At 40.4% G+C, this 26,995-nt stretch overlaps 2 protein-coding genes across 5 annotated transcripts in view; one reads left to right on the top strand and one right to left on the bottom strand.

The window, feature by feature from the left end:
* IMMP1L (inner mitochondrial membrane peptidase subunit 1) overlaps positions 1-5,463 on the top strand; it is a 31,632-nt gene extending 26,169 nt beyond the window's left edge. For both annotated transcript variants that reach the window (XM_021536723.4, XM_085579591.1), the window contains exons 5-6: positions 740-850; positions 5,379-5,463. In XM_021536723.4, the coding sequence (XP_021392398.2) occupies positions 740-850; positions 5,379-5,447 (180 nt within the window). In that variant the 3' untranslated portion in view covers positions 5,448-5,463. The remainder of the gene's footprint in view (positions 1-739; positions 851-5,378) is intronic.
* Positions 5,096-26,995, bottom strand: part of DNAJC24 (DnaJ heat shock protein family (Hsp40) member C24) — a 33,965-nt gene continuing 12,065 nt past the window's right edge. For all 3 annotated transcript variants that reach the window (XM_021536725.4, XM_021536724.4, XM_085579592.1), the window contains 3 exons: positions 14,644-14,782; positions 7,363-7,431; positions 5,096-6,533 (listed from right to left, as the gene is read on the bottom strand). In XM_021536725.4, the coding sequence (XP_021392400.1) occupies positions 6,409-6,533; positions 7,363-7,431; positions 14,644-14,782 (333 nt within the window). In that variant the 3' untranslated portion in view covers positions 5,096-6,408. The remainder of the gene's footprint in view (positions 6,534-7,362; positions 7,432-14,643; positions 14,783-26,995) is intronic.

The raw sequence follows: 26,995 nt of genomic DNA, 5'->3' as shown, positions 1-26,995 counted from the left end.
CAGCTATGTTGCTATTTCTCATTTTGCCATTGAGTCAGCCATTGAATGCCATGAATCTGTGGTATGTAATATAGTTAATGCATAATATATATGGGCAATGAAAGGTCTTTGTCATATAGTATAAGGTCACCATCATTAATTTTCAAATTATAAAAAGGGATTTGCTGTTTTGTGATCATCATTATTGCAATATAATGTGTTGTGGATTCTGCCTGCACATAGAATGAACTGTGATCTTAATTAGAACTTTGACAAGCCTACTCCGATAAAATGATGAGATTATTCGTAATTGATGTCACAATCAATTACCAGTTAGTTCATCATGAATCTACTAACAGGTCTAGCCTTGGTGCTGGCCCCAGGATGTTGATGAGTGTGTGGCTGCCCTGTTCATGCTGTTACTGCGACAGGAGGGCAGATTTTCAGTCAACATCCTAATGACCTCTTTTGAAGTCTATTAAATTAATGACCCTGTCACATTGGTCTAACCTCTTGTATCTTCATTTTGGATTTTTTGTTGCAAACCATTGGTTTTTGAGCACATGATAGAACAGATACTTTGGAGCACTCCTTCTCATCCCTCTAAATCTGGCAGTGGGTCTTACTGGACTCAATAAAATTTAGTTCCTCACACAGTCATGAAATACAGAGCTCAGAAATCAGGAAAAACACTGTAAGGCAAACTGTGCTTAACACCATTCTGTTCTGGTTTCTTTTTACATTCCAATCTTGCTTATAGGTGCCTAAAGGACATGTTTGGTTAGAAGGTGATAATCTCAGGAATTCTACAGATTCCAGGTGCTATGGACCTGTTCCTTATGGGCTGATAAGAGGACGCATTTGTCTTAAGGTATGTGCATTTAAACTATCTAAAAATAGTTGCATTAATACATTTTTAATGAGTGGGTGTTAGGCACTGAAACTTGCCTCCCCAACTGCCTGGCCAAAGCAAATGCAAAGGAAAGCATGAACACTCCACCACCTGCTGTAAAAGGATAAATCGACAATGACGGGGTTTTTGGAGGGAGGACTTTGGAGCAGCACTGTGCAGTCACTGCTGTGAAAATTGAATTAATTGTTTTGCAAGCAAATCCAAACATAATAAAGCCACAAATGTATACATATATGCCCTGCTGCACAGATGTATATTTCATCCTTGGATTCTCTCTGCAAAATGGTTTTTCACTGTTTCAGCTCTGTGGCTCAAAAAACAAAATGGAGGAAAATATTCTCTTTCCAGGACTTGCACACATACATTGGACACGTAGCCTGGCCTTGCTGCTTTTTAAACTAAAAAAATGCTCTGAAGGAATATTGTACTGGATAACCATCACGGTTTCTTCTCCTTTTGCTTCAACAATTCTACAACTTTATTTCACACTGAATTATTTTTTTATATTATCCGTGTTACCAATTTACTCTTTTACAAAAAAGAAGAAACAACACAATTTCCTGTCCATAAAAGTTTAATCTAAGAAACAGGAGAGTGTGTATTACACACTTATACACCTGCTTTTAACAAGCTGGATTTAAAGTTGTGCATTCAGAACAATAAAAAGGTTTTCTTCAGATACTTCAACACATTCACAAACCCTTAATTTAGCACACTTGTATTACACAGAGAAGATTAGATCTTTCCAATTTAACAAAGCCTTATATCCTTAATTTACAGTATTTATGAACACAATTTGGGAATTTAAAAAAAAGAAAAAAAAAACCTTGCAGCTATTGAGCACAATCAGTAATTGCTTTCTAAACCTCAGACAATACGATCCCCTCAGCCCTACTGGCAGATTTTGGGTGATCTCTGTTCTTCCTGGCTCACATTTGCTCTGAGTCCTTCCCTGGTTCTGCCCCTTCTCCTGCTGCCTGCCTTACACCAGAGGGGAAAATGCTGGTTCCCAGCAGGGCTGTTTTTATGACCCAAGTTATAGCTTGGATTATGGATTGCTAAGAGACAAAGGATGCTCATCTGCTGACACTCCTCTAATGAGAATGTGGCAGTAATAATGCAACTGAAAAAAGCATTTCTCCAAACTGAGGCACAAGTATAAAAAAGCTGCAGCTGTTTACTGCTTTAATTTTTGCAAATACTGGATATATCAAGAACCTGTATGTATGGACAGCCAGAATTAGTCACAACATTTCTCCACAGCAATAGAATTTGTGTCTAGATTGTGCCCTGACAAGGAAGGTGTTTGAAAGACCTTAATGAAATGACTGACAGGACTGAACCCTAAGTAAACTCTGTAAAATGAGTGGAATTCATGTACAGAAAATTCATATTGAAGCACTACTTTAGGACTCCAGAAGACTGTCTGTTAAAAAAAATATTAGGCAATCACTTGATACTTAATCAAAATAATTTAACCAGATTTCACAGCAGCTGTTTAATGACAGGGGCATAGAGTAGTGATTATTCAAGTTTTCGTGAGATTTAAGTATATGGTGCCTAACAAAAGCAAAGATTATTTTTTTCTTCAAATGAGTGTTTCTAGTAGGGCTCTTTATGATACCTCACATGAGCACACAGTGGTGTTGCTCCTGTGTGCTGCTGCTGCTGCACACTGCAGTGCAGGACAGCAGATACAGACTGCATGGGGCTGGCTGGCCACTGGCCACTGGCCAGGAAACCTCTGAGTGCTTTTAATGCAGCCTGCTGCAGCTTTGGCTTCTCTTCCATCCAACAGTTCTTACTGCCTTCACAATGGAAGTTTTTGTGGCTTTGTCTTACAGTGGATTTTGGAAAAGCCGATGTAACAGTGCCTTTCAGTGCTGAGTTACTTTTTTTTACAAAAAACCCCAAATATCATTTGGAAGTCAGGGATTTCAACAGAAGAGAGTGAGCTTAGCCAACCTAGCTGGCTGAACTTATTTAGCCAACCTATTCTTGGCAAAACATGATTGTTTATCTGAAGTTTAGACCGAGGGTTCTCAGCCACTGTTGGTGCAGCATTTTTTAACCCTTAGAGAAATACCAACACCTGATTCTTGTACTACCACTCCAAACACAAGGTCATTCCTTAAAGGGCTGCTGAAATCAAAGCAGCTCCAAATTCAGTAAAAGCACTGGGAATCCCACTTAGACAGAACTCATGCTCCATCCTGTCCTAGGTAGGATATCCTGTGCATTCCCTGGATTTAGGCTCCATGTCAGAACTAGACCTGTGGTGTATCTTCAAAAGAGCTAGTTAGCCCCATTTATGCCCCATCCATCAGATCAAATCTATGTACGTAGGCCAAAGCAGAGAGGGCAAAGAGCTGCTAATTGGAAGAGCCAGTCTGAATGAGCAAGTCACAGTCAACTTCTGTCAGAACTTTAAAGGACTCGGGGATCACGACAGAGTGGCATGTCTTTGTTTCACAAAGGAGGCCTTCCATCTCTTTCCAATAACCAGTATTATTTCTCAGGTTCTCCCTGCATGCAGACTAGATAAAACATCATTTTCATTCTCACTCTACCATTAAGATTACTGTGACAAATTTCAACCTACACTGTCAAAGCAACATTTAAAGCTAATTTGATTACTTTCACTGAAAGAAAGTCAAGTTGCAGTAGGTGTGATTTGAGTTGCCTGAAATTAGATTTGTGCTGGAATGAACAGACAAAAAAAACTTCCTTATCCAGGCCTTTATTGAGATCAGCTTAGATTTGTTATATGGGGCATTTTTCTTTCCTTTTACTTCTGTTTGCCTTCAGGGCCAAACAAAGACTTGACACCCAGCCTGCAGCCAGCACAGGCCCTCTGGACAGCTTTGAATTCTGCAGCTTTGCTGCTAACCAAGATCACAAATTCCCTTCTGTTGTTGGCTTGTATCTGTGTTCTTGTCTGAACTTAAAATAGCTCACCGGCTGATCAGCACAGAGACAGGACATCACCTCTGTGGTTCTGTGCCAGCAGCTGTTCCTCGTGCTCCTCCCTGACTGCACGTGCCAGAACCACAAGTATTGTCTGAGACCTTGCACAAGAGCCTTTTCCTGATGCACACAACTTGAGGTGCTGCTCATGACTCATCCTTCTGCCTTCCTGATGGGGCACAGTGCTGCCAGGGGCTGCCAGGAGCCTGGGGAGGGCACAGCCCCAGCCAGGAGAGAGCTGCTGCTGCTGCCTCCTGCCACGCCTGGCCTGAACTGCCTCAGCCTCTCCTGGCACAGCCTTTGGTATGGGGACAAATCACAGGGGTAGAAATAACTGAGCCTTTGCCTGTGCTTCCTCTTTTAAATGAGACAATTATTCTTTCACTCCACACAGAGAGCAGCAAAGGCTCCTTCTGTGCCCTGGCTGCTCCACAAACTCAGAGCTGCTGTTAGGTTGCTGTTCTTATACCTTAAGACCAAATTCTAAGGAGAAATAAGTGAGATCAGCAAAATAATGACAGATGCTTCGGGAACAAGGTAGCAGCCCACCTTTCTGTGTCTAGGCTGCTTCATCTTGGGCAGGGGCTGTGAAATTTTTATGGGCTTAGAGCCACAGAGGATGTTGATTCTTCAGCATCATCTTGCCCTTCTTCCTGCTGAGCCCCCTTGTGCCATCTTTGAAAGAGGCACAGACATTCAAGGGAGACAAAGGACAGTGAGCGAATGAATGTCCTTGCTTTCCTATTACCTTTTTTTTTTTGTATCCAAGACCATCCTACATGTAATTAATGACTGCAGAGCAAAGTACTCCTGGGAGCAGCATTCAGTACATGAACAGCTATACAGGTAATTTCTGGAGAGAAGCTCTATTGGTCAGCATCACTCTCTGACACCCTGTACTTGGTGATGAGCTGTGCTCTTCTGGAAATAACTATCCCTTCTGAGAGGAGCCTCATCCAGAGCCTGGGTGGTGGCAGGCACTTCACCCCTTCATTCCTGTTTGTTTGAGTTTGTTTAAGTTTACTTGTAGCCAACAAATCTTTTTTCCCAAGGTTTGGTATTTCCAGTTCAAAGGCCCATCTTGAAAGTACAAATAAAATAAAAATACACCTCACCACAGGGAGGTCCATATGGGTGGTACTTTTTTCCTCCTAGATGGAGCAAAAACCACATACCTTGTTTTTAAAGTAATGAAGAGCTTTACAGGCTAGAAAACGCTGGATTGGAAAAATGCTCTTTAGGAACACATTTATTTCCAAGAGTGAAAAAAGCAATGGAATTCATGAGCCTCTCCATAGCAAAGCATATCTCCTCTAAATTGTAAAATTCACACTATGGAATGATTCCCTGTAATATACAGGATTTATTACTGCTAGTAAGAGAAGCACATCAGTGAGCAAAGTTCTTTACCAAACAGAGAAAAAAATCATCATGGTTATGAAACTATTCCAATAACAAATGAAAACACTCAACTTTGAATTGTGATTAAAATCTCTTGTAACTGTGCTTTATTTTACAGCTATGGCCTCTGAATGACTTTGGATTTCTACGTGCAAGCCCCAATGGCCACAGATTTCTTGATGATTAAAAGACTTACGCTACTATTGACAGTTTTCATAGTATTTTCTACTAAAATGAATGGAACTATTTTTGTTTAGAATAAACACAAATATTACTTGACAAAGATGTCTGAGATTACACTTCAGAGTGGGAACAATACACTTGTGTCATCAGCAAAAATTATGTGCCTGCCATCAGCAGGTGGTGCCAGGGCTGGCACTGAGCACAGCACCAGTGGGGTTCCAGACCTGCTGGTCACTCCCAGGAGTGCTGTGGGGTTTCCTCTGACTGCCCAGTGGGGTCAGAGCACAGCTTCCTCATTAGCTTTCCTCTCAGGAATGATGACTCCACTTGTTCTGACATGGAGAGCCTCAGCTCTACACGTGCTCTGCTCCAGGCTGCCCAGGTGATGCCACTGTCACAGGGCAGGGACAGCCACTGCTTCCAGCTGCCAGCCTCTGCCTCCTCCTCCTAGGCTCCAGTCCTTGAGAGGATTTAATGACCTTAAATATTTAGCTTACAAACAGAAAATGGTCATGTTTCCCACTGAACTTTGCTCTTCATTATCTTCAAAGTGTTCTCACATCTCTGCCTCCTGATTGAATTTTGTCATCTGAGCCGCTCAAAGGATTCAGCCTAAGAAGGGCCCAAGGTAGAGCTGCTTCAGACTGAAATTGGAAGAAGTTACTCTGTTGTTTGCTGGGAAAGAAATGTTTAGATCAGGAGATACATTCCAGTTGCACAGAACTTATGTTCTGGGTTGGATGTGTTGAATAATGAACTCTTCAGCTGCAGAAGGAGAATCCCAGCCTCATGTCTGCAGAACTGTGTGGGCAAAGGGGCACTTGCCATTTTTAACCCTGTCTGAACTTGTTCTTGTAGTGCTCCCCTTTGCTTTAAATGTACATTTCTTCAGCAGGTGCTGTCACTTGTTCAGTTGTTCAGTCTTTTGAAAAGCTTGTAACACTCAATGTGCCTCATTGAAACAATCATTGCAGGATCTCGATAACAAGTGAACATGTGTCACAACAAACCAAAGATACATCTTTGGTTTCACTCCTGGAGACACTGTAATTCCCACCACATCGACAGGACAGAGTGTAGACTTGTTCATCTGCCAAAAAAGAAAACAAAAACGTCTTTAGTGCTGGAGAAGAATCAAGAATTTATTTGGAATTTTCTTCACAAAGCTACTCTTAGTAACAAATAATGTCCTACTTCTGGGTTGTAAATATCGGTATCTGTGCTACCATTTGTGACTCAAAAAATAATCTCAAAGTGTTTCAGTGGTTGAGGTATTCTTGCACTAAACAACCAGGGCCAGTGGAGTCTCTTCAATAAAACCAAAAATCTCTAGTAAAAACAAGCTGCACAATCTGATGATACTAAAAGAAAAAGCTAAGTGGTCTTAGTTATACAGATCAAGGATGCTTCCAAAACAGGCTGCTAACCCAGGAACCAAAACAGAAGAAAGTAGGATTTTTTTCCCCTCACAACTTAAAAAAAAATAGTAAAAAAATAAAAATCAAAATCAGTAATTTATTCCAAAAGCAATTAAACAAGAAAAGCCAGAGCAATACACAGGAGGGAAGGAAGAGTGGCAGATGAGAAAAGAAACACAGGCATTCTACCATCACAGGAAGAACAAGATGCACAAGAGATACGGGAAAAATCTATGTAACTCAATTATACAAGAGGAGAGCTGGGTGAAAAGTGGTGCTGCAAGTGAGGGTGGGGAGAAGCGTAGATGGAATGGAAAACAAATGTAACAGAAAGTTAAGTTCTAATCCAGGTAATCTCACAGAGCAAAACAGCTTTGTCTCAGCAAATACAGCAAAAACAGCACTTAAAGTAAGACAACAATGGTGCAAAGTGCAGAAAAAGTAGAAAACATTAACAGGGACAATGAAAAGCATTAGGAACCAGCAGCAAGGCACTCAAACCTTCATTCCAGGACATGTCCTCAAGATAAATCTGCTCATGAAGTGGCCATTCTTTTGTCAGGTTATCTCCTATAAAGCAAACATGACAGATATTCAGTCTTTTCTGAGAAATTAATGGTTTTATATACCTAGCAGTCAATCTAGTCCCTACCAGAGTCTTGCCCAGACCACGGTATCAGTTCAAAATCTAGTTCTCTAAAATTTTAGTTTCCATAGATCTGCACAAGTGGGAAGAAGGGGGAAAAAATGGTGACAACGAATTACTGAATTAAGACACTGAAACCAGCACTTGTGTGAAATTAGGGGCAAACTTCTGTTTTGATGTAGATGCCTTTCAAAACCTGGCTGTAACTCCAACTCCCCGAGCTGAAATGGTGAAGGTTATGTCTGATAACCTGTACTTTTCACAGATTTGTGGGAGAAACTGTTGAGGTCCAAAGGGACCTCTCAAGATCACCTACCAAAGCCTCCTGCACCCACAGCTGGAGCAAGCTGACCAGGATGGGCAGATTTTAAATATCTCCTCAAGTGGAGACTTCTCAGTATCTCTCTTCAGAATCTCCTTAGTAAGGAGAAGCCAAAGAAAAACCTTCCTATAAGCACCAAGGGCATGTTGTGTGTGAGAACACCACTGATATTCCTGCAAAGAAATAAATCCTGCAGAAGAAATAAGTCCTGCAAAAAACACTTTAGGGGAAGACCAGTCCAAGTGCTGTTTTATGGTAAAGAGTCTCTGTGTCTGTACCTGAGAGATCTGCTGCCATTTGATCCCCCAGACTCTTCCAACATTGAGTACAGCATGAAATGAAAAGTGTACAACATCTACAGGTAACAAAAAACTGAGTTAGAAAACTTCCTGAGCTTCCATTTTGGAATTAATGAAGCAGGATTTCTCTCAAAACTTTTATAGGATTGGTGGTGGAGGTCTGGGTCATGCTTTGCTGCTAGAAAGTACAAAAAGGGCAGATGGGCCACCTGAAGAGGACTGGTACAGTGCAAATTCATGTGTTTACCATACTTCAAGTAAAGTAACTAACAGCATCATTTACACTGGAAAACACCTTTAAGATCATCGAGTCCAACCATTAAAATAGTGAAGAGGCAGCTGAGGAAAAGTCTGTCTTTTTTCTATTCCAAACATGGTATAATACAAAGCCCAGGGAACAGAATTTCAACAAAGCTTTTCTAATTCATCCCTGCAATCGTAATTTTGAAAACAAAAAGCACTACTCTAACCCATGGGCAAAATTAATCCTTCTCACAATTCCCAGGCTGAACAGAGATTATTCCCCATCTTATGCTCAGATCCTGAAGGATCAGGCACAGCATCTCCAGCTGGGCAAGGGAGGGATTGTCCCGCTCTGCTCTGAGCTGGGCTGGCCTCACCTCGAGTGCTGGGGCAGTTTTGGGTGCCACAATATAAAAAAGTTGTAAAACTGTCAGAGAGTGTCCAAAGGAGGGCTGTGAGAGTAGTGAAGGACCTAATGAAGGGCAGCCACGTGAGGAGCAGCGGATCTGCTCAGCCTGGAGGAGACTGAGGCCAGGCCTCAGGGCAGTTACCAATTCCTCCTGAGGGGAGCAGGAGGGGCAGGCACTGATCTCTGCTCTGTGTGACAGGACAGCACCCGAGGGAACGGCCTGGAGCTGAGTCAGGGGAGGTTCAGGCTGGAGAGCAGGAGAAGCTTCTTCCCCCAGAGCGGGGCTGGGCACTGCACAGGCTGCCCAGGGAAGGGTCACAGCGCCAGCGTGACAGAGCGTTTGGACTCTCGGGCACACGATGGGATTCTTGGGATGTCCTGTGATCTGTGATCCTCCTAAGTCCCTTCCAACTCAGCATATTTTATGACTGTGATTTCTATAAAGTCTGAAATCTGGTTATCTCAAAAAATAAAAATTTTCTATTAGAACTCTTGACTTCCCACATAATCCAGTACCAGCTCTTGTCAGGCAGTTTTGCACACTGCATTTATTTGCCTGTCTGGTTCAAGCAGGAGGAACATTTTCCAGAGATGAACAAAGCTCTTTTATTATCTGGGTCTCCTACTAGAGACATTACCCAGCCTAATACACCTTGAGACAGCAGAAACAGAGGGAGCCACTCAAAAACAGAGGCACAGCCCAGTCTGAGATTGCAAGCAGAACATCTAACCTAATGGCTCTCAGATTTCTTGTGCCCTTCCTTATTCCATCTGCATGACTGTTACTGCAACCATGGCTCCTTGTTGGTGCTTGTCTGAAGTAAAGTGGCGTCCCATTCTCCCTCACAGCCCCAAGGAGAGTGGGAATTTACCTGTGCTGAGTTATGTGATGTCTGCTCAGGCTGTAAAACTCTGTGTACAGAGCTGTCATTTCTGAAACCCACCCTGAACATCCCGGGGGAAATGTGAAGACCTGATCATCCACCAGAACTCATGAAACAAATTTTAATTCCCCCACAGCACAGCCTGCCTGGCTTTGCCATCTATTGGATTTGTCTGACAACAAGAGGTGAAAGGATTCTGCAGCTCCATTGTCTCAACTGCAGGATCTAAGAAAACACTGGCAGGCTCATCAGAGAGGTTTATGAGCCTGCAATTCAAAGAGATTAAAAGGAAAAATCTACTGAGATTCTTTCAGGCTACAGAACAACATTAAATAACTATTAGCAGCTTGGTTCAGTAAAGCTTTACTAGCGCCCTTGCTGGGTCATTCAGAAATTGAAAAAGAGGAAAGGTATTTAAGTTTCACTTGGAGATACAATAAATATTTCTTGGCCTATTTAAGGCTGAGTTTTAGGGAAAGGGTTGCAAGCAGTAAATGGAAATTCAACCCTTGTAACAATTTATGGATATAGTAAAAAAAGTCGTAATACTTTAAAGATTTTTCTAGCTCTTTATCAGGCATACAGACTTAAGATTGATTTTTTTTTTTCAAACCAAACACAATTAAACTTCAAGATATGTACTGTCAGTCAAATGCTGTTCATAGTATCTACTCTGCACAAAAATCACCACAGTATTCACTGGATGTTTTCACAAGTTAATTTTTTCAAACAGGCTTTTCACTTTTAAAACAATTACTTAAATTTGAGTATTTTCAGTTAATTTAAAACAATCACTTTAATTTGAAATTTTGACCAAGTCATGTTAAGAATTTTCATAAAAAAGAGATATAAAAATACCAAAACAATCTCGTCCACTTGTTGCAGATGAGATTTAACTCCAGAGAGTTCAAAGGCTTGTGCTCCAACTGAGGGGCTATAAAACCCATGGCTGGAGAAGGAATATCCACTTCTGTCACACACACAGCATAACCTGGCACACTGCAAAACCACTGCTGTTGTCAGCAAAGCCTGCATTAGTGACCAGGTATTACAAAATGAGTTGGTTTAGGCTAAGTACAATTTTTTGTTGTACTGCCCAGAGCAGCTGGAGAATATTCACCCCTGGAGACACTAAGCCAGGCTGAGCAACTGACTGTGAGGAGTGGCTTTAGGCAGGAGGTTGATCTTCACAGGATGGCCTCTGAAGGTCTCTTCCAGCCTGTGTGATTCTCTGATTCTGTGAGAAGTTTTTCTTTCCAGCTGTGTCACAAAAGCAAGAACTTTTGGGGTTCAGGTGATTTCTAATGTGAAAAATGTGAAACAGGTTTTATTCACACCAAAAACTTTTGGTAATTATCAAGCTTGATTTTAACTGCATATTCATATCTTTTAAGTGGGATATCAAACAAAGAATGGAATAATCTAAGGAGAAAATCTATTGACAAAAAATACCCGAGTCCATTCTTCTTCTTCTTCTACGTAAATTGTTATGCAGATTTTTTTTTTCCATCCCCAGATTTTTCTCAGAGACTGTAAGCAAAAGATGCACCATCATAAAAAGGTATTCTTATATGTCGCTATAGGACACGTGAAAGCAAATGTGAGCCACCTGCTATTTGCAAGGTAAAGAAGGAAGTTTATTCTCTGACTCCAACTTTTATACTTTCCCAAAGGTGACAGTGGATTGGAGAGTGAATGGGCCACCTCTCCAAAGACATTGGACAAACCACCAGTACATCAAGTTTCTCCACCCCCATGAAGGAATGCAAAACAATATGTTGTTTATAGAAATTGTGTGGAAAAGTTTTCTAACAGAATGCAAACTCAGAAGGCTTTAGAAAATCTTAAGAATCTGGGTGACACTTATATGACAAAACAATGAATTGGGAAAAAATTCAGAAACCATACAAAAAGGCAGTTCTTATAAGATTTCCAGATCAGAAAAAGATGGTTAAGTGTTTGAGTCTAACCTCTAAACAGTTTGTGGTTTGTCCCTTCCCCTTTAATGCTATGGCCTGAAGGCACAAAAAAATTAGGAGATTATTGAAAAACCTTCAGAGAAAAGCAGTATTAAGATATAAAAGCACATTCACTCGTTATTCCAAACAATTCAAACAAAAATAAAATTAAAACCAGAGAGTCCCATAGAATTTCACCTCCGCAGAACTTCTCTGGCTACTGAATTTCTGAGCCAAGTAATTAATATTTAGTCAGTCAACACAAGAAGGTACATACAACCAAACAATCTGTGAAATGGGGAAAAGACTGCAGTGCAAAGTGTTTCCTGCTGATGGGCAGCCACACACACACACACATCTTACTAACTTGATGTATTATCTCTCCCATCACTATTCCCCTTAGCTGCTGTCTCAATTCCTTTGTTCCTGTGAGCTTTTATGGCAGTGTCTATGAATTTGTCTAGAATTGTGGCTTCAGAAGCAGCTTGACAGGCATTCAAAGAAGTAGAATTTATTTCCCCATCATTTTGCTGCCAGGGAACATGCTGGGAAGAATGCAGCAGCACTGCACATGTGTGTCAGGTGTGGCTGAGTCTGAAACATGGGAGCCCTGGGAATGGCACCCTCTGTGCTAAAAGAGAATGTCCCATCACCAAACACCTGCCTCAACAGAGGTATAATCTGATTTCTTTATTTACCAAGTTTTTCATACACAATCTTGAGATGGCTTTTAGAAGCACTCATCTGGATGCAAAAGAATCTCAGAAAATAATCTTCAAATTATGGTCAAAACTCATTTATAGATTAAGGACATACTTATATGTCAAATATGTCCTTAATCCCAAGGAAAAACAAAATCCTGATGTAGCTCTCCACTGCAGTGGATGAACCTGACCCAGGCAAAATGGAACTTCATAGTCTGATTTAAGCTTTAGGTAAAATTCACCAAATCCTGAAAAGATTCCCATCTAATCTCTAGTATTTCCTTTTTCCTCTGCACATAGAAAAGGCACAACCAATACTACAATGGCGAGAGTACAATAGCATGAGAGCGCTGGCAGCAGAAATTCCTGTTCTGACCTCACCTTCAGGCATTTAAAAAATAACTTTGAGATGAAAAAATTATTTAAGTCTAATCTTAATACTGTTTACATTACAAATAGAACAAGATCCGATTTTTTCCATAAAATATGTATTCAACAACTCTTGTTTTCACTCCTCCCCTCTCTTCCCAAAGCCACATGAAGTCTGAAATACAAGGTTATTGGGGTGGTTTTGTATGGGAGGCATTCACTGAAGTGAGATGGGCGACGAGAAGTGTCCTAAAAGTTTTGTTCTGATTCTTATCACTCCTTCTTTTGGTTACTTTTAATAAACTTTTCTTTAAACCCTTTTAAAGTTTTAAGCCTACTTTACCTTTCTCCTAATCCCCCCTGACAGGAAATGAGTAAATACATTCTAGTAAACACACCAGTGACCAACACGAAACCCACCACGCTCATTAGTACATCAACGGAGAAATCTCAAATTAGCAAACCAAAGCCACTGCAGATATTTGGGTGGAGAATTCACCCTGTGTATCTCCAGCACCCTCTCTGCCCTGCTGTGATGCCACGGTGCCTTTGTGTCTCCGAGCTGTGGCAGCGGCGGCGGCGGGGGGAGTTCAAAATCAGCACGAGGGACGAGGCTGATGGTGTGCCAATGTACAGTGCAGGGAATTCAATAACAAGCTGCACAGACAGTGGGCTTTTATCAGCACATTCCGCAGTGGTGGTGGCTCCACGTCAATGCTGGCCCCAGTGTGTCACTGCAGAGTGCCACCGAGTGCTTTCCCCACGGGCAAGCCACTATTATTGACTCCCCCCATTAACATGTAGGGTGGATATACATTTATTGAAGGTTCTAATGGAAGGCTGAGGGACTCCTATCCTGAGGCCAGAGCAGAAAGACAGCCTATCACTTCATGTAATGGTAGCCCATGTGTGACAGACCTGACCTACATTTCCCCCCTTTCTTTCTCACAACAGCCTGTCACTGTTTTAAGGAGCTATTTTCTGAGAGCTATAAAAAGGAATGCGTGCTAGAGCTGCCTAGTTAATATGTTATACTGAAATATTATTTACAAACCAGCTTTAGAAAGGGTAGTTTAGACTGTGGATGAATTATGAAAGCTACCCAACAACCACAACGGAAAAGAATGTGTCCTAATGATTCTGGTTGTAAATCCATACACAAAGAACACTAGGTGTAGATGGATTAATACTTACCTCTAAACCACTGCAACAAAATGGAGCATAAAACTTAAAATTTAGAATAATTAATGGAGCTACCTCCGTTGTGGCAGCACATTCTCCCCCTCTCAGGATTTTTCATAGAGGTGCACAGAGAGAAATGAAAGAGAAAACAATTTCTATTTCTGCTCCTCGTTTTTCCCATGTGGAATGTGTTTGGAGAACTGTTTACCTGGGGTGAGTGCTTGGTTGGATTCTGGTGAGGATTGTTTGAGCCTGATGGCCAATCCAACCCACCTGGGGCTGGGCTCTCAAGAGAGGGTCACAAGTTGTGTGAGAGTCAGAGACAGAGAAAGTAGTATGTAGTTTTAGTATCTTCCTTTATATAGCATATTAATGTATTTTGGCATAGTTATAATAAAGAAATCATTCAGCCTTCTGAATAGAGTCAGACATTGTCATTTCTTCCCATTGGGTTTGCCTGCATTTACAACACTCCGTAAAGTAAAAAGGGCTAAGGTCTGCAATTAGTATAAATTCCATAATAATTCAAACTATCAGGAATAATGTCCCCTAACGTTTTGTTGGAAGTAATTCTGTGTTTTCAGCAGCTGATGTATGTGGTGCTCAAGCTATAAATAATGGATCCACGTCTGAAAGTAGGACAAGAGTGAAAGAAACATTCTGTCCAGCACTAAGCAGCATTTTAAAATACCATCTAACTACCACTCCCAGCCCCTGCTTATCTAAAGAGCTGCTGCCACTCCAGCACTCCTTGGCAGAAACCTACCACGCTGCTGCAGGTCATACTCTTTTTTTGTCTCCTCGTTGCCTAGAATTTTCCACGCTTGGTCGATCTCGATGAACCGCTGCACGCGCTCCTCCGCCTCTCCTGCCGCCACATCTGCCTCCTGTTTGTCGGGGTGATACTGCCAATGAAAAACAACACGGGAAAAACAGGGCTGGGGGAGCGAGAGCGAGCACGAATGCATCTGACGCTCAGCTAGGAGGACAGAGGGAAGGAGAAGGTCCAAGCTGAGGAGCCAAAGGAAGGGAGGTGACGACGCTGGGCACAAGAGGAACCTGCCACTTTAATTATCCCACTGGAATGGCAGCAGAACCAGCAGTGGCACGAGTGTCACCATGTGCACTGATGGCATTTTCTGGATAATTTGCTGATGGAATCACTGGCCTCATGGACAATTTACCTAGAGAGTGACTAGCACAAACAGAAATAGGTACACGCAGGGGACCATGACACAGGAGCAAGAGGAGGTGCTGGAGGTGCTGGCAGCTCTCGTGTCAATCCACTGATTCAAACATAACCACCAATGTTTAGTTAAAGCTATTACAGATAAACTGAATGCTGCATTACACGTGCCTAGCTTTTTTAAATTATTTAAATGGTAAATAAAATATACATGATCAAATGTAATTTATACTACATGTAATTCTACTTTTGAAAATATGCCTGAACATCTTTAATTTCTTCCAGTTCAGTGAATCAATAGCCCTTCCAAATACTTAAAATCATGGATCACTGGCTACAAAATTGTGTCGTTTTAGTTAAGAAGTGATTATTCAAGGACATGGTTATTCAAGAAATCCCACGCTAAACAGGCAATAATAATTAAAACAGGAACATGTTTTCTTTCTCATTTGTGCAGAGCAGAGCAGTCTGACTCAAGTGGTTCCAATGCGTACTGAAAAGGAACCCTCAAAGCTCCATCTTACTGTAGCTTTAATTCATCTCCAGTAATCTCTTTTTTCTGCCATTTTAAATTGCTCAGTAGACATGACAAACAGGAAACAAAATTTAAGTTATTTAAGTAGAGAAAGTTGCAATATAATCAGGCCTACCAGCTGGTAACTGTGCCACAGACCAAATTTTCCCTTATTCTGGAGGTTTAAGTGCCCTTTATACCAACATCAGCCAAGGCACTGAAATGTGAAGCAGATTTTAGGATGCAGAATGCCTGTTCTGTATGTCTTTAAGCAGATTTCTGATTAAATGAATCTCTCTGAGTTTATAAGTAATTTTGGAAAGAAAAGGATACTACTAACATGTAGTTGACAAAATCCCAAATGTAAAGGAGCTTTTCTCCTGGAGTCTCTTTGCTCACTAATGGATCTGTCATTGGCACTGACGGCTGTTACCCACACAAATCCCCTGCACAACAACAGCAAGGATGAGTGAGCAAAATGCTTCCACCTCAGGGTTTTTCACAGATGTTTTTCCACACACAGGTGGATACACCTCCATCCTCACATAGGTACAAAATCCTGGTTTTGTTCCACTTGAAGACCTCTCTGCATTCAAGGCTGAAGACTATCTTACAACTTACTGAAAATACTGCTGAAGAGCAGTTGTGATCCATAAAGATTAAACCCTTTTCTATCTCCTCAACTGAAGATGACAAAATTCTAAGGTGCAAACAAAACCAAAAAATCTTGCTCATTGCATTCAGTCATTGTATTCTATATAGGTAGCTGCTAGATATTTGGATTAGCCACAAAGACCATACCTGCTCAGATCAGTTTCTTAGAAATACACAGAAACATTACTGACTGACTGCCCAAAGCAGAGCTAAGCATACTGCCTTATCTCCTGCCAACAATGTTGAGAAAACACTCCCATAAAACTGGCCCCACTTTCCCTTTGCTGCACCAAAACCTTGTCTGACTAAAAAATGATTCTGAACTATACTGGAAGGAGACAGACAAATACAGGAAGCCACACATCACAAAAGGACTGTGGAATAATCAGTGCAGAAAACACTACTCTGCTCACTTCTTGAATAATGAAAATTAATTGTTCTTCAGGTTTATCACATAGTCGTTAACTCCTTTCCTACACTGGGAAATTTAGTACCTGCAGCATATGCAATTTTTATGTTAGAAAGACTACAGTTTTATCAACTCTATTGTAGGGGACCTACTCATTAAAATATGCATCTATATCTATATATTTGTCTCCATTATTATTTCTCTCCATTTTGGTCTCCATGCCTTCTGAAACTATTTGCTCCTTCTTCTATTGGCCTTTCTCCTCTATTATCACCTAATGCCTTTAGCAAACTACATCTACACTAAGAAAAATCCTGAATCATCAACTCTGTCAGCTCTTTTAGTCTAATACTCCTCTTGTTATTTTTTTTTTTTATGTCAGTGACCCCATTTCATCTGGATTTATCTACTTATTGTTATGCTCTTATTGACTTATTTTCCCACTCTCTAGCTTGCTAATCAAAATCCAGGAATTTGTCTGTAGCAAAAATCCACTTGATTCAACTGCCCTTCTCTTCTCTCTCCAAGAGAGCAAACAAGGTGTCCTCTCTCCAGGTGTTTTAGACTCTGTTCAGCCACTCAAACATAGAGGACATTTTAGAAAAGCACTATAATTCAGGGGGAGCACTCTGATGTCAATACTTCACATATTCACAGAATCCCTGGGTAGGAAGAGACCTTCAAGATCAAGTCCAACCCAGCCCCAACACCTCAACTAAACCCTGGCACCCAGTGCCACATCCTGTTGCCCTGATTCTTAAGATTTTCTAAAGCCTTCTGAGTTTACATTCTTGTAGGGAACTTTCTCCCACAATCTTCTGTAAACCATCTATTGCTTTACGTTCCTCCATAGGGGCGGAGAAATTTGATGTACTCGTAGTTTGTCCAATGTCATTGGAGAGGTGGCACATTTACCCTCCAATCCAGTGTCACCATTGGAAAAGTAAAAATGCTGGAGTCAGAAAATAAAAACATAAACTTCCTCTCTTTCACCTTTGCAATAGCAGTGGCTCACTATATTGTCCTATAGAGACAATATCCAGGCTTTGTTAAACACACCCAAGGATGGTGACTCCACCACTTCCCCTTTCCAGAACTTTATCACTCTTTCTGTGAAAAACTTTTCCCTTCAGACATAAATCACACTCTTTTTTGGACCTTCCCTCCTCCTAGTTACCAGATTCTCCTGTCTGATCCTGCTCCGTCTTCAGAGGAGCTGCCTGCAGAAGCAGAGCTGGGAGTTTGGTTTTGTTTTGTAAGAGGTGAAAAATGAGGGATGATCTCCTCCCCTTCCCCATTCAGCCTTTTTCTGGGTTAATCTCAGCTGCAGCCTGGCCAGGCCCTGTAAAGCAAACAGCCAGGCTCTGTTTTCTACTCAACTTCCCTCCTTGGGCTCCAGCTGAACCACTGCTCCTCTCCCCCATGCACCGCTGTGAGTGAGGTTCACTGGGCGTGCCACAGCCCCCTGTTCCTGCACACCTCTCCTCAGGAGCTGTGCAGGTGATGTGTGCCATCCCCACCTACCTGAGCCCTGCTCACAGCCCCGTGTTCCTGCACACCTCTCCTCAGGAGCTGTGCAGGTGATGTGTGCCATCCCCACCTACCTGAGCCCTGCTCACAGCCCTGCTATGGATACTTTCAATCTTTTGGCTGCCATGGTTTGAGGTAGCAATGCTTCATAAAAAACTTTTTGCTGAGCGCTCATCCTGGTAACTGTGTTCAAAACCAAGTGTTACTAATGTGTTACTGTTTTATAGGATTTTATAAAAACAGTAAAGGATCCTTTCCTAAGTCCAGCTGAGGGAAGGAAAAATGAAGAAGGTTGGCGACACATCCCCAACCTAATTTGCCTTTTTTATAGCTGTACTAGAGGTAACTTGCTGACTCCCTGTCTGGGATTTGTATCACTTTGCTTTCCAGTTAGTCTGAATGCTGAAAGATAAATAAATTTATTTTGGAAATACATTCATTTATCTGATAACATACCTGTGATACTACTGCTCTCTCTCCTTTGTCTTAGTATTTCCTGAGGACTCTGGTTCTTGGTGTAAGATTTAAATCAAAAACAATTTCTTAAAGGTTTCATTTCCTTTAGCTTTTGAAATTGCTAAAAAGAAATTCTGGAAAAGCATGAACCTTGAAGTCCAAAGCTCATATGAAAAATACACTTTATCAGTATCCGTTGGGGACTTGGTGAAATGTTTGGCACTGCAGGGCAACAGGAGAAGATGGCTAGCACAAACTTAACCTTGTGCCCTTTACAATACAATATCATTATCATACCTTGATAAAACAACTGCATTCTAGTGTGTTATTCATAATATACATCAGACTATACTTTTCAGCAGGTTGGGTACTGTGAGAAACAATGCCAAACATACTCTGAAACACAGATACTGGTTCAGTTCACAGTTCTCAGTCTTTTTTCAAGTATTCAAAAAGTTAGAAATTTTTCATGGAATTTTGTTTAGGTAAATTACTTGTATTTCACTATGCTGATCATTTGCCTTTGATATCTGCTACAGAATGAAGAACAAGCCTTTTCTGACGCAAAAAAAGAGTGTTGATGTTGCTGCAAGTGTAGACTATGAGAATGCCTTGAGTTCCAACATCTGTTTTATTTATTATATTCTTATTTGTACAGTGTAGCACACAGTTAGGTTTGTATGATAACGTGGAATATGCTGCAGCACATTTCAACTGCTACTCTCTGAATTTCTGCCTACTTTACACTCTGTGAAGTTTGGACCCTTCTGCACTTTCAAGAACTGCAAAATCAATCCCTGGATTTTAATCCCTGATTGTTACTGTGACCATTTAGTCAGCAACTGGAATTACACCTCGGTGACGGATCAGCAGAGTCCAGGAACCCTCACACCACAGCATGAGGAGCCAGGAGAGCTTGCTGAGCTTTGGCTGGGCAGCTCCAGCCCTGCAGATGCCACATGGGAAATGGGTTTGTAGAGAATTCTCAAAGCTGAAGGCTTTGAGACAGAAGGCTCACACTGTGAGCATCCGTATGCAAACTTAAACTAAGAAATTCTGAGTCAGAAATGCCATGGAATAGGACAGACATTGTTAAGGGAGAAATGGAACTAGAAACAAGTTTCAAAGAATAGCCTTACAAATAAGACTAAATACTTTAGAGAAATAGAACTACAAAAATACATTGTAGTAAGAGTCACAAAGAGTAATTTTAGATAATTAGCTCTAAAGCATTTACACATAGTGTAGCTAAATCTAATAAGCCATGGAACTCTTGTCACACCAAGGCCCCCGTCCTCCTGACCCTGCTACCAGCTCCTTCACTTTGGGCAGTAAATGTAACTGATCTTCATCAAATTCTTATTAGCAGAGACCCTCTAGTTAAATCAGTGTAATTGTAATGTGCATTTTGTTTCTGGGGCTCATGAATTAATTTTTCAAAAGTCATTGTCATGGTTTTGCAAGGGAGACATTTTTATCCCTGGAATGTAGGAAGAAGCATGATTTCCATCCAGCTATGAATTACCTTTTTAAAAAAACAATTTTCACAGCCTACACTACAACACCTTCTGGAATGTGCAAAAAGATGCGTATTTATATTAAATAATAAGCACTGATGAAAGACACACATTTACAGCACCCAGAGAGGATCAGCTGAACTCAGCTCAGTGGGAGCACTGCAGGCCTGAGTTTTACACTGGATTTGTGATCTCCTCCCAAACTGTGAAATACACAACAACTAAACCACTTAATGGGGACAAACTTTTACTTACAGCTGCTTTTCCACATGCCAGACTGAAAGGCTGGCTATTTAGAAAAGGTTAAAAAAGTGCTATCCCTCCTCATTTTGTAATTAATACATCACTAATGGCTATTTTGCCTTGTGTATAAAGGAATATCACTCCAAAACCAAAAGATCCATTACATCCCAAATTCCATACATCAAACCAGGAGGTTTGATTCTCTAGGAAAGCTACTACTGCTTCCAAATTTTAAATCACTTTTTTGTAAGTGAAATAAATCTACTACTGTGTCTTTTCACATATAACTGTAAAAAAACTCCTCTCTGCTGAAATTACATAACTTTTAAGTAAGCCACTTAAAATGTAAACTTGTTTTTTGCTGACTGAGGAAACTGAAGAGAAATGAGTTCTAATTTTTTTCCAGGATAAACTAAGGAGTTTTACAGCTTTGTCTTTCCTACTTTCCAATATTTTCTGCAAAGTTGTCAAGCTTTTGCAGAAATCTTCACCAGAAAATAAAAAGTAATATAAAAAGGACAAATCAAATGTAGCTGCATTAAATTCTTGTCCTTCTGTTCTGAGACAATTACTTTGTAAAAATATTTTCAGATTTAAAAACTTTTATTATACACAATTTAGATTTTTTTTTTCCCATAAGGGAAATAATTTTTAAGGTTTTAAAATTCAAAAGGAATGACAGGCATAGAACAATGATGAAACCACCAGAGCTCAAAAATTCAGGTTACATTATTCTAGACCTACTATCAGGAGTAATAAATTAACCATTAAGTAGTGAGTAAAACCAACACTTACACCACAATAAATTTTGAAACTACCTGATTTATTAAATATTTTTAACTCTGAAATCATCTACAGTCTCATGGAATCACCTTGCTAAATTGAACTGACAAGTTTAGACAAGTCTTGAATTCCTGCTTTATTTCCATAGGGGATGTGTGCCTATATTTGAATAATGGATATATTTAAAGCTGGAGATGTGCCCTGAGTAAATCAAGTAGTAGGATCTTACCAGAGGATTACTTAGATGCACCAAGTATTTCTACCTTTGAAAGAACTACATCTAATGACTAAACCTGACCTTTAAATAAGAGCAAATGATGGAGTATTAACATCTCAAATTAACTCAGTAGCTCAGCATCCCTAACCCTTTCTCCATGTTAGGCATAGAGCAGCAGTGGCAGTATTTTTCTAGCTAGACATTATTTTATCCAGTGCAGTGAGAATGTATATTTTCCATCCAACTATGAATTACCCTTTTAAAAAAAACAATTTCCACAACCACAACATTAAAACATCTTCTGGAACATGTGAAAATTTGTGTATTTATATTAAAAAATAAGCAGTGATAAAAGATGCTCAGCAATGATCAGGGGAGAGAAATTCAATCCAAGGTTGACCAAGAGAACACTCTTCATATCTGGTGCAGGTCCATTTTTGATGAATTAAAGAACTGAATTAAAACTGCAAACAGAAGAGATCCAAGCCACAAAACTGGAGTGCAAAGGGCTGGCTGGACTAACACCCAACAGGACCAACAGGTGGAAGTGGCCCTGGATGAGGATGGGATGAGAGCAGGACACAGCCCTGAGAGCCCTGTCCTGGCAGAGGGAGCTGGACACTGCTGCTGTGACAGAGAGGGAGCACGGGGGAAATGCTGGAAGCAGCTGGATGGAGAGAGAAACCCAAGCCATTATTTCCCAACCACATGGCCAGACTCATGGCTGGGAAGCCAAGAGGATGAAACTTTGACTCCTCATGGGAGCTGCACAGATTAATACTAAGCAGTTTTGAATCACATTATCAGTATTAGGGGTTTCAATCTATCTATTCTTTTATAAAAGCTCAATATCCAACAGGCAATATACTCAAATTTCAGAATCAGAAATCTCCCTCAAAGTAACAAGTCCAAATTATTAGCTGTTATTTTCTTTATAGCACACTCTGGCATCAAAAAAAGTTAATAATAAGCAAGCCTCATGCAAACAGCCTTGCTCTGTACAAAATTAAACAAACAATCACGTTGCACTTAGACAAAATGCACAAATCATGACCAGTATGTCCCTTGCAATTTAATGCAGCACATCCTTTTAAAAAAGCAACAAGATCAAAATGCAGAAATTAATGTGAACATAAAAATAATAAAATTGGGAGCTATTGGAAATTGGGAGCTGTTTAAAAACATTCCTCATGCTTTATTCTACATGTACACATTATCAACTGTAATTGTCATTATCTACAGGTAAAGCAAATGAAGTCAGGACAAAACCTGTCAAGTGTTCTCATCTGACACATTCATAGGTCGATGTGAATCTGTCTGCACGTCACAGAGCCCATCATAACACTTCACATCACATTAAAAAGAAGCTGCAAGACAGTCAGCATTAAACAGAAAAATATTAACTGGCTATTTCCTATTTAACTTCTGACTGAGGCTGAATTCTTGTTACATTTCCCTGCCTTAGAAAAAAAACCTCAGTAAATGTAATGCCAAGATGTTCTTAGGAGGAAACTCCTTTGCCCCTGCTTACAATATATGTAGTAAACACCACTTTTTACTGAGACTTGCCAATAAATCTCACCCCCTGACACAGTGTCTGTTCATACTCAGTTTTTGGCTGCTCTGCCACAAATGCCAACAAAGGGACCAATTAATGAAAACTTTCTTGATACATTCCCAGTGGATGAATGTCCGCCTTGCAGAAGGTACCTTGACAACATCCATCTCACACAGGCCAAATGGTTGCTCTGTGGTAGCAATTAAGACACCACCAGCCTTGGCTAGATTTAAACCAACAACCAAATCTGTGTAGGCCTGAACAAATGCTCATAGAAATCTGGAGAAATTAATTGCTAAACAAGGCCTGGATTGGGTCATATAATTGCATCCATTTCTCCAGTTATTTACGGACCATGAGGACACATTTCAGTAAGAAAGCAATTACAATTTCTAAAATAAAATCTCTCAATCTGGCCACGACATTTAAGCCTATACCTATAATATCTAAGAAATCAACAACTACTTACAATTATTTCAAAAATCAAAATATTATGGTAGGCCGACATCCTTTTTGTACTCAGTATTTTTCCCTCTCTCTCAACAAAAAGACTGTGTTCACTCTTCATCTTCCCATAGTTCTGGCATCAAGTTTGGACAATTAAGCTTAGTGCAGGATTCCTCCCCTTTCCAAAATTACATTTTGAATTTTGTTGCTTTGATCCAGAAGTGCCTATCAGAGGGTCTCTTGCTGCAGAGAGTGAGGAGAGATCAGTGTGAGAGCTGCTGGGAAAACCCTGTCTCCAACTGCAAAGTTCAGACTGACTTTGTTTTTTTTTTTTTTTAATGCAGGGTACCCATCCTGAAATCTCTGTCCTCAGACAGTTTAAAATGTGGCTGCTCCAGCCCCCAGCCCCCATGAACAAGTAATTCTGCTTCTATTGGTCTCAGGGCTCAATAACTCTATGTTTAGAGCTACATCTGAAACAGCATGAGCTCTGTTTAACACAGTGTAGGAGAGTGGGTTCCCCTCATCACCCTGCCAAAACTGCACATTTCCCATCCTGAACTGGCTCTACAGGGCTGGCAGCAATATTTTCAATCAAATTATGCAGCATGCCTTGAAGGTTCCAGATCAGCTGATAAAGCACCACCAACATGTAAAGCTGAGCAGTCTCCCTGCTGGACACAGCACAGAGAAGGAACCATATAATGCAATTACAACACTCTGAGAGCTCTGTAATCACAGTCACAGTCAACACTTTGGCTAATTTTACCTCCATTGACCCTCTCAACACTTTCAGCCACAAATCCCCATCAGCTTGTACCAGAATTAACCCCAGATCTGGTATTATATATTATATAAAAAACATACGCTATATATATTATATATATAGCATATTTTATATATATATACTATATATATTATATAGTATACATATTATATATATAATAAAGATATAATATAATATAATAAATATATAATATAATATAATATAATATAATATAATATAATATAATATAATATAATATAATATAATATAATATAATATAATATAATATATCTAAATACACTATACATATAATACAGAAAAATTATATCTTTGCCATGCCTATGTCAGCCACAGATGAGCACCCAAGCCTCCAAATGAGCATTTGCTCTGGTGGTGGGCAGGGTACACAGAGCACAGGCTGGCTGCTGTGCTCTAGGGCCAACTGTTCTTCCACAATCCATTCCGTGATGGGTTTTAAGTCAGAACGCAGGCCAAATGATCAATTAATTTATTAAACTAGAACTTGAACTTTTGGCTAATAAAATTTCAGAGAAGCACGTTTCAGCCACCAGGAAAAAAAAAAAAAATGACAAATGTGTGCTTGGCCCCCACCCTGTGGCACTCAATGAAAGGTCACAGAAAGAAGCAATTTTCCAACTTCACCAGCTGAACTTATAAAATTAGGGCAGGGTAAAAAAATACACTATTTTACACACAAAAAAAGAGAGGTTATTTACTCAATAAAAGTATTCTGAAGCAGGAAGATGTTTATCTCAGTAAAAGAAGTTTAAACTGCAGGAGAAAATGAGCTAGTCATTGTAGGAGGAACTTCTGAATTAAGAATGTGAATTAATTACCAATGTATTTATAAATGAATGGGGAAACCCACTAATTACCAGTAACTAAATAATTCTGGCATATTACCGTCCTGGACTTAAAGTGTTTTTTAATTCACAAGTTTCACCTGGTAAACTCCTGAGCTCTGCTGTGTAATCCAAAACCAGTTGGGCTGGGACCCTTGAGCACTGTGGTGCTGGCTGCTCTTCACTTAGAATCCTTTTGTTTGCCATGTTATCACACACTACACAGTTTTATTAAAAAAAAAACAACAAACAAACACCTATTTGTAGATCAGTTCTTCCAGTAAAAAATACCTGAGCAAGCAGAAGGCTACATGACTTCAGAGCAAGATGTAGACAAAACACAAGGTTTAGAATTTGGTACGTGCTCCTTCTGTGAAGGATGGAGCTTCCCTCAAGGTTGCAGTGGAAAGGGAAATATTTCAGCAATGAAGACTTCCTTCCCTGCCTTTTCCACAGGCCAATTTTGCATATAAAGGTCTTGTACAGTTGCCACCCTGAGGCAACATCACAGTGGCCTACATGGTCCATCAGGTACTAATTAGGGAGTGTGTTCTGTCAACACTTTCCTGCTCTTCTCCCATTAATTGATCATCCTCCCCAATTAATACAATGCAACAGAGTTCTGGAATCCTTGAGATCCTTTACCTGGGAGTAGCAAGGATGAAGGGAAGAAACACCCTCCCAAAAGGGTCACAAGGCAACTGCACTCGTCCAAGACCTGGAGTGACAGTAACACCACCGAGCTGAGAGGTTCATTATGTTCCTACCAACTTTCTCTTGAGCCTAAGATTGTTTTTTAATCTAAGAATGAGGACTTAAAAAAAAAAAGCCCCAAACCTACTTCATCTAACAGGCTATATTATGTTTAGATAGGGTAACAGCTTCTGAAAAAGTAGGGGCTGCAGAACTAAACTCCCTTGGCCATTAACAGCATATTTATCATCAGAATGTGTGTGGTTAATGCTATCGCTGTTAGGTACCGCAGACCAGAAAAGAAGTCACGGACACACTACAGCACACTGCTCCCACCTATGCACACAGCACTCCAAACAGCTGCCCCACAGCCAAAGCAACCATAAATCAGCATTTAATAAAAACTGCGAGAAATCAAATACGTGTTGGCTCCATTTATGAAAAAGCGCTGAAGATAGCGAAGATAAACCCCAAGGACAAAGCAGCTGCCAAATACAACACGCTACTGCCACCTAATGCTGAGCAGGACACAGCAAAGCCCGGCGTTGTCCCTCTGCACTCCAGGGCGAGCCACAGTTTCCTGATGCTCTTAAATATTTGTTCCATTCCCTGCAGTCTTCCTAAACTGAACTGCTGGGGTCGCAGCCTTTCTGGTACACAAAGCAAGGAAAAAATAGGAAAAAAAAAATTTAAAAAGAAAAATTAAAAAAAAAGAGCGAGAGGAAGGTTCTGTTCTTAAAACAGCACAAAACAAGATGACTTTGAAGGTGCTTTCTGTATTTCACTGACGTTGCAAAGCACCCTCTCCAAAATGTGGAACTTGTTTACTTCCATGAAAAGGATGATGCCAGGCCCTAAACTTGCCTTCCTAGTCCACAATCAGTCTTTTCAACATGCTCACTCAATTGGCAGAAGTTAGCAGAGAACATGCACGGAGCCTGCTTCTTCCACTTGCAAAGAGAAGAAACAGAAAGTGAGGAGCTCCCTGTGACATTCAATCTTTTCATACAGAGATTTAAACTTCCCAAAAGGATGTCTGTCCAAAGACAGCTGGACAAAAGAGCAAGGAATTTATCTACTTGATTCATTACTTCAATCCATCTCTTCTTCCTTTCTTCCCCCAAACACAAACAACCTTTAAGCTTTTTAACAACTTTAGCCTTGCCCTACCTGATCTTGTTCAGCCTTGACACTAATTACAGCCTGCATTGCCCATCTCCGAGATGATTCTTTTTCATGGGAAATGTTCCTCATTTGTGGAAAAATAAAAGATGACCATTTC

Source organism: Lonchura striata, chromosome 5, assembly GCF_050655825.1.
Source record: "Lonchura striata isolate lonStrDom1 chromosome 5, ASM5065582v1, whole genome shotgun sequence".
NCBI classification, from domain to species: domain Eukaryota; kingdom Metazoa; phylum Chordata; class Aves; order Passeriformes; family Estrildidae; genus Lonchura; species Lonchura striata.
This window is presented reverse-complemented; position numbering and strand designations above follow the sequence as displayed.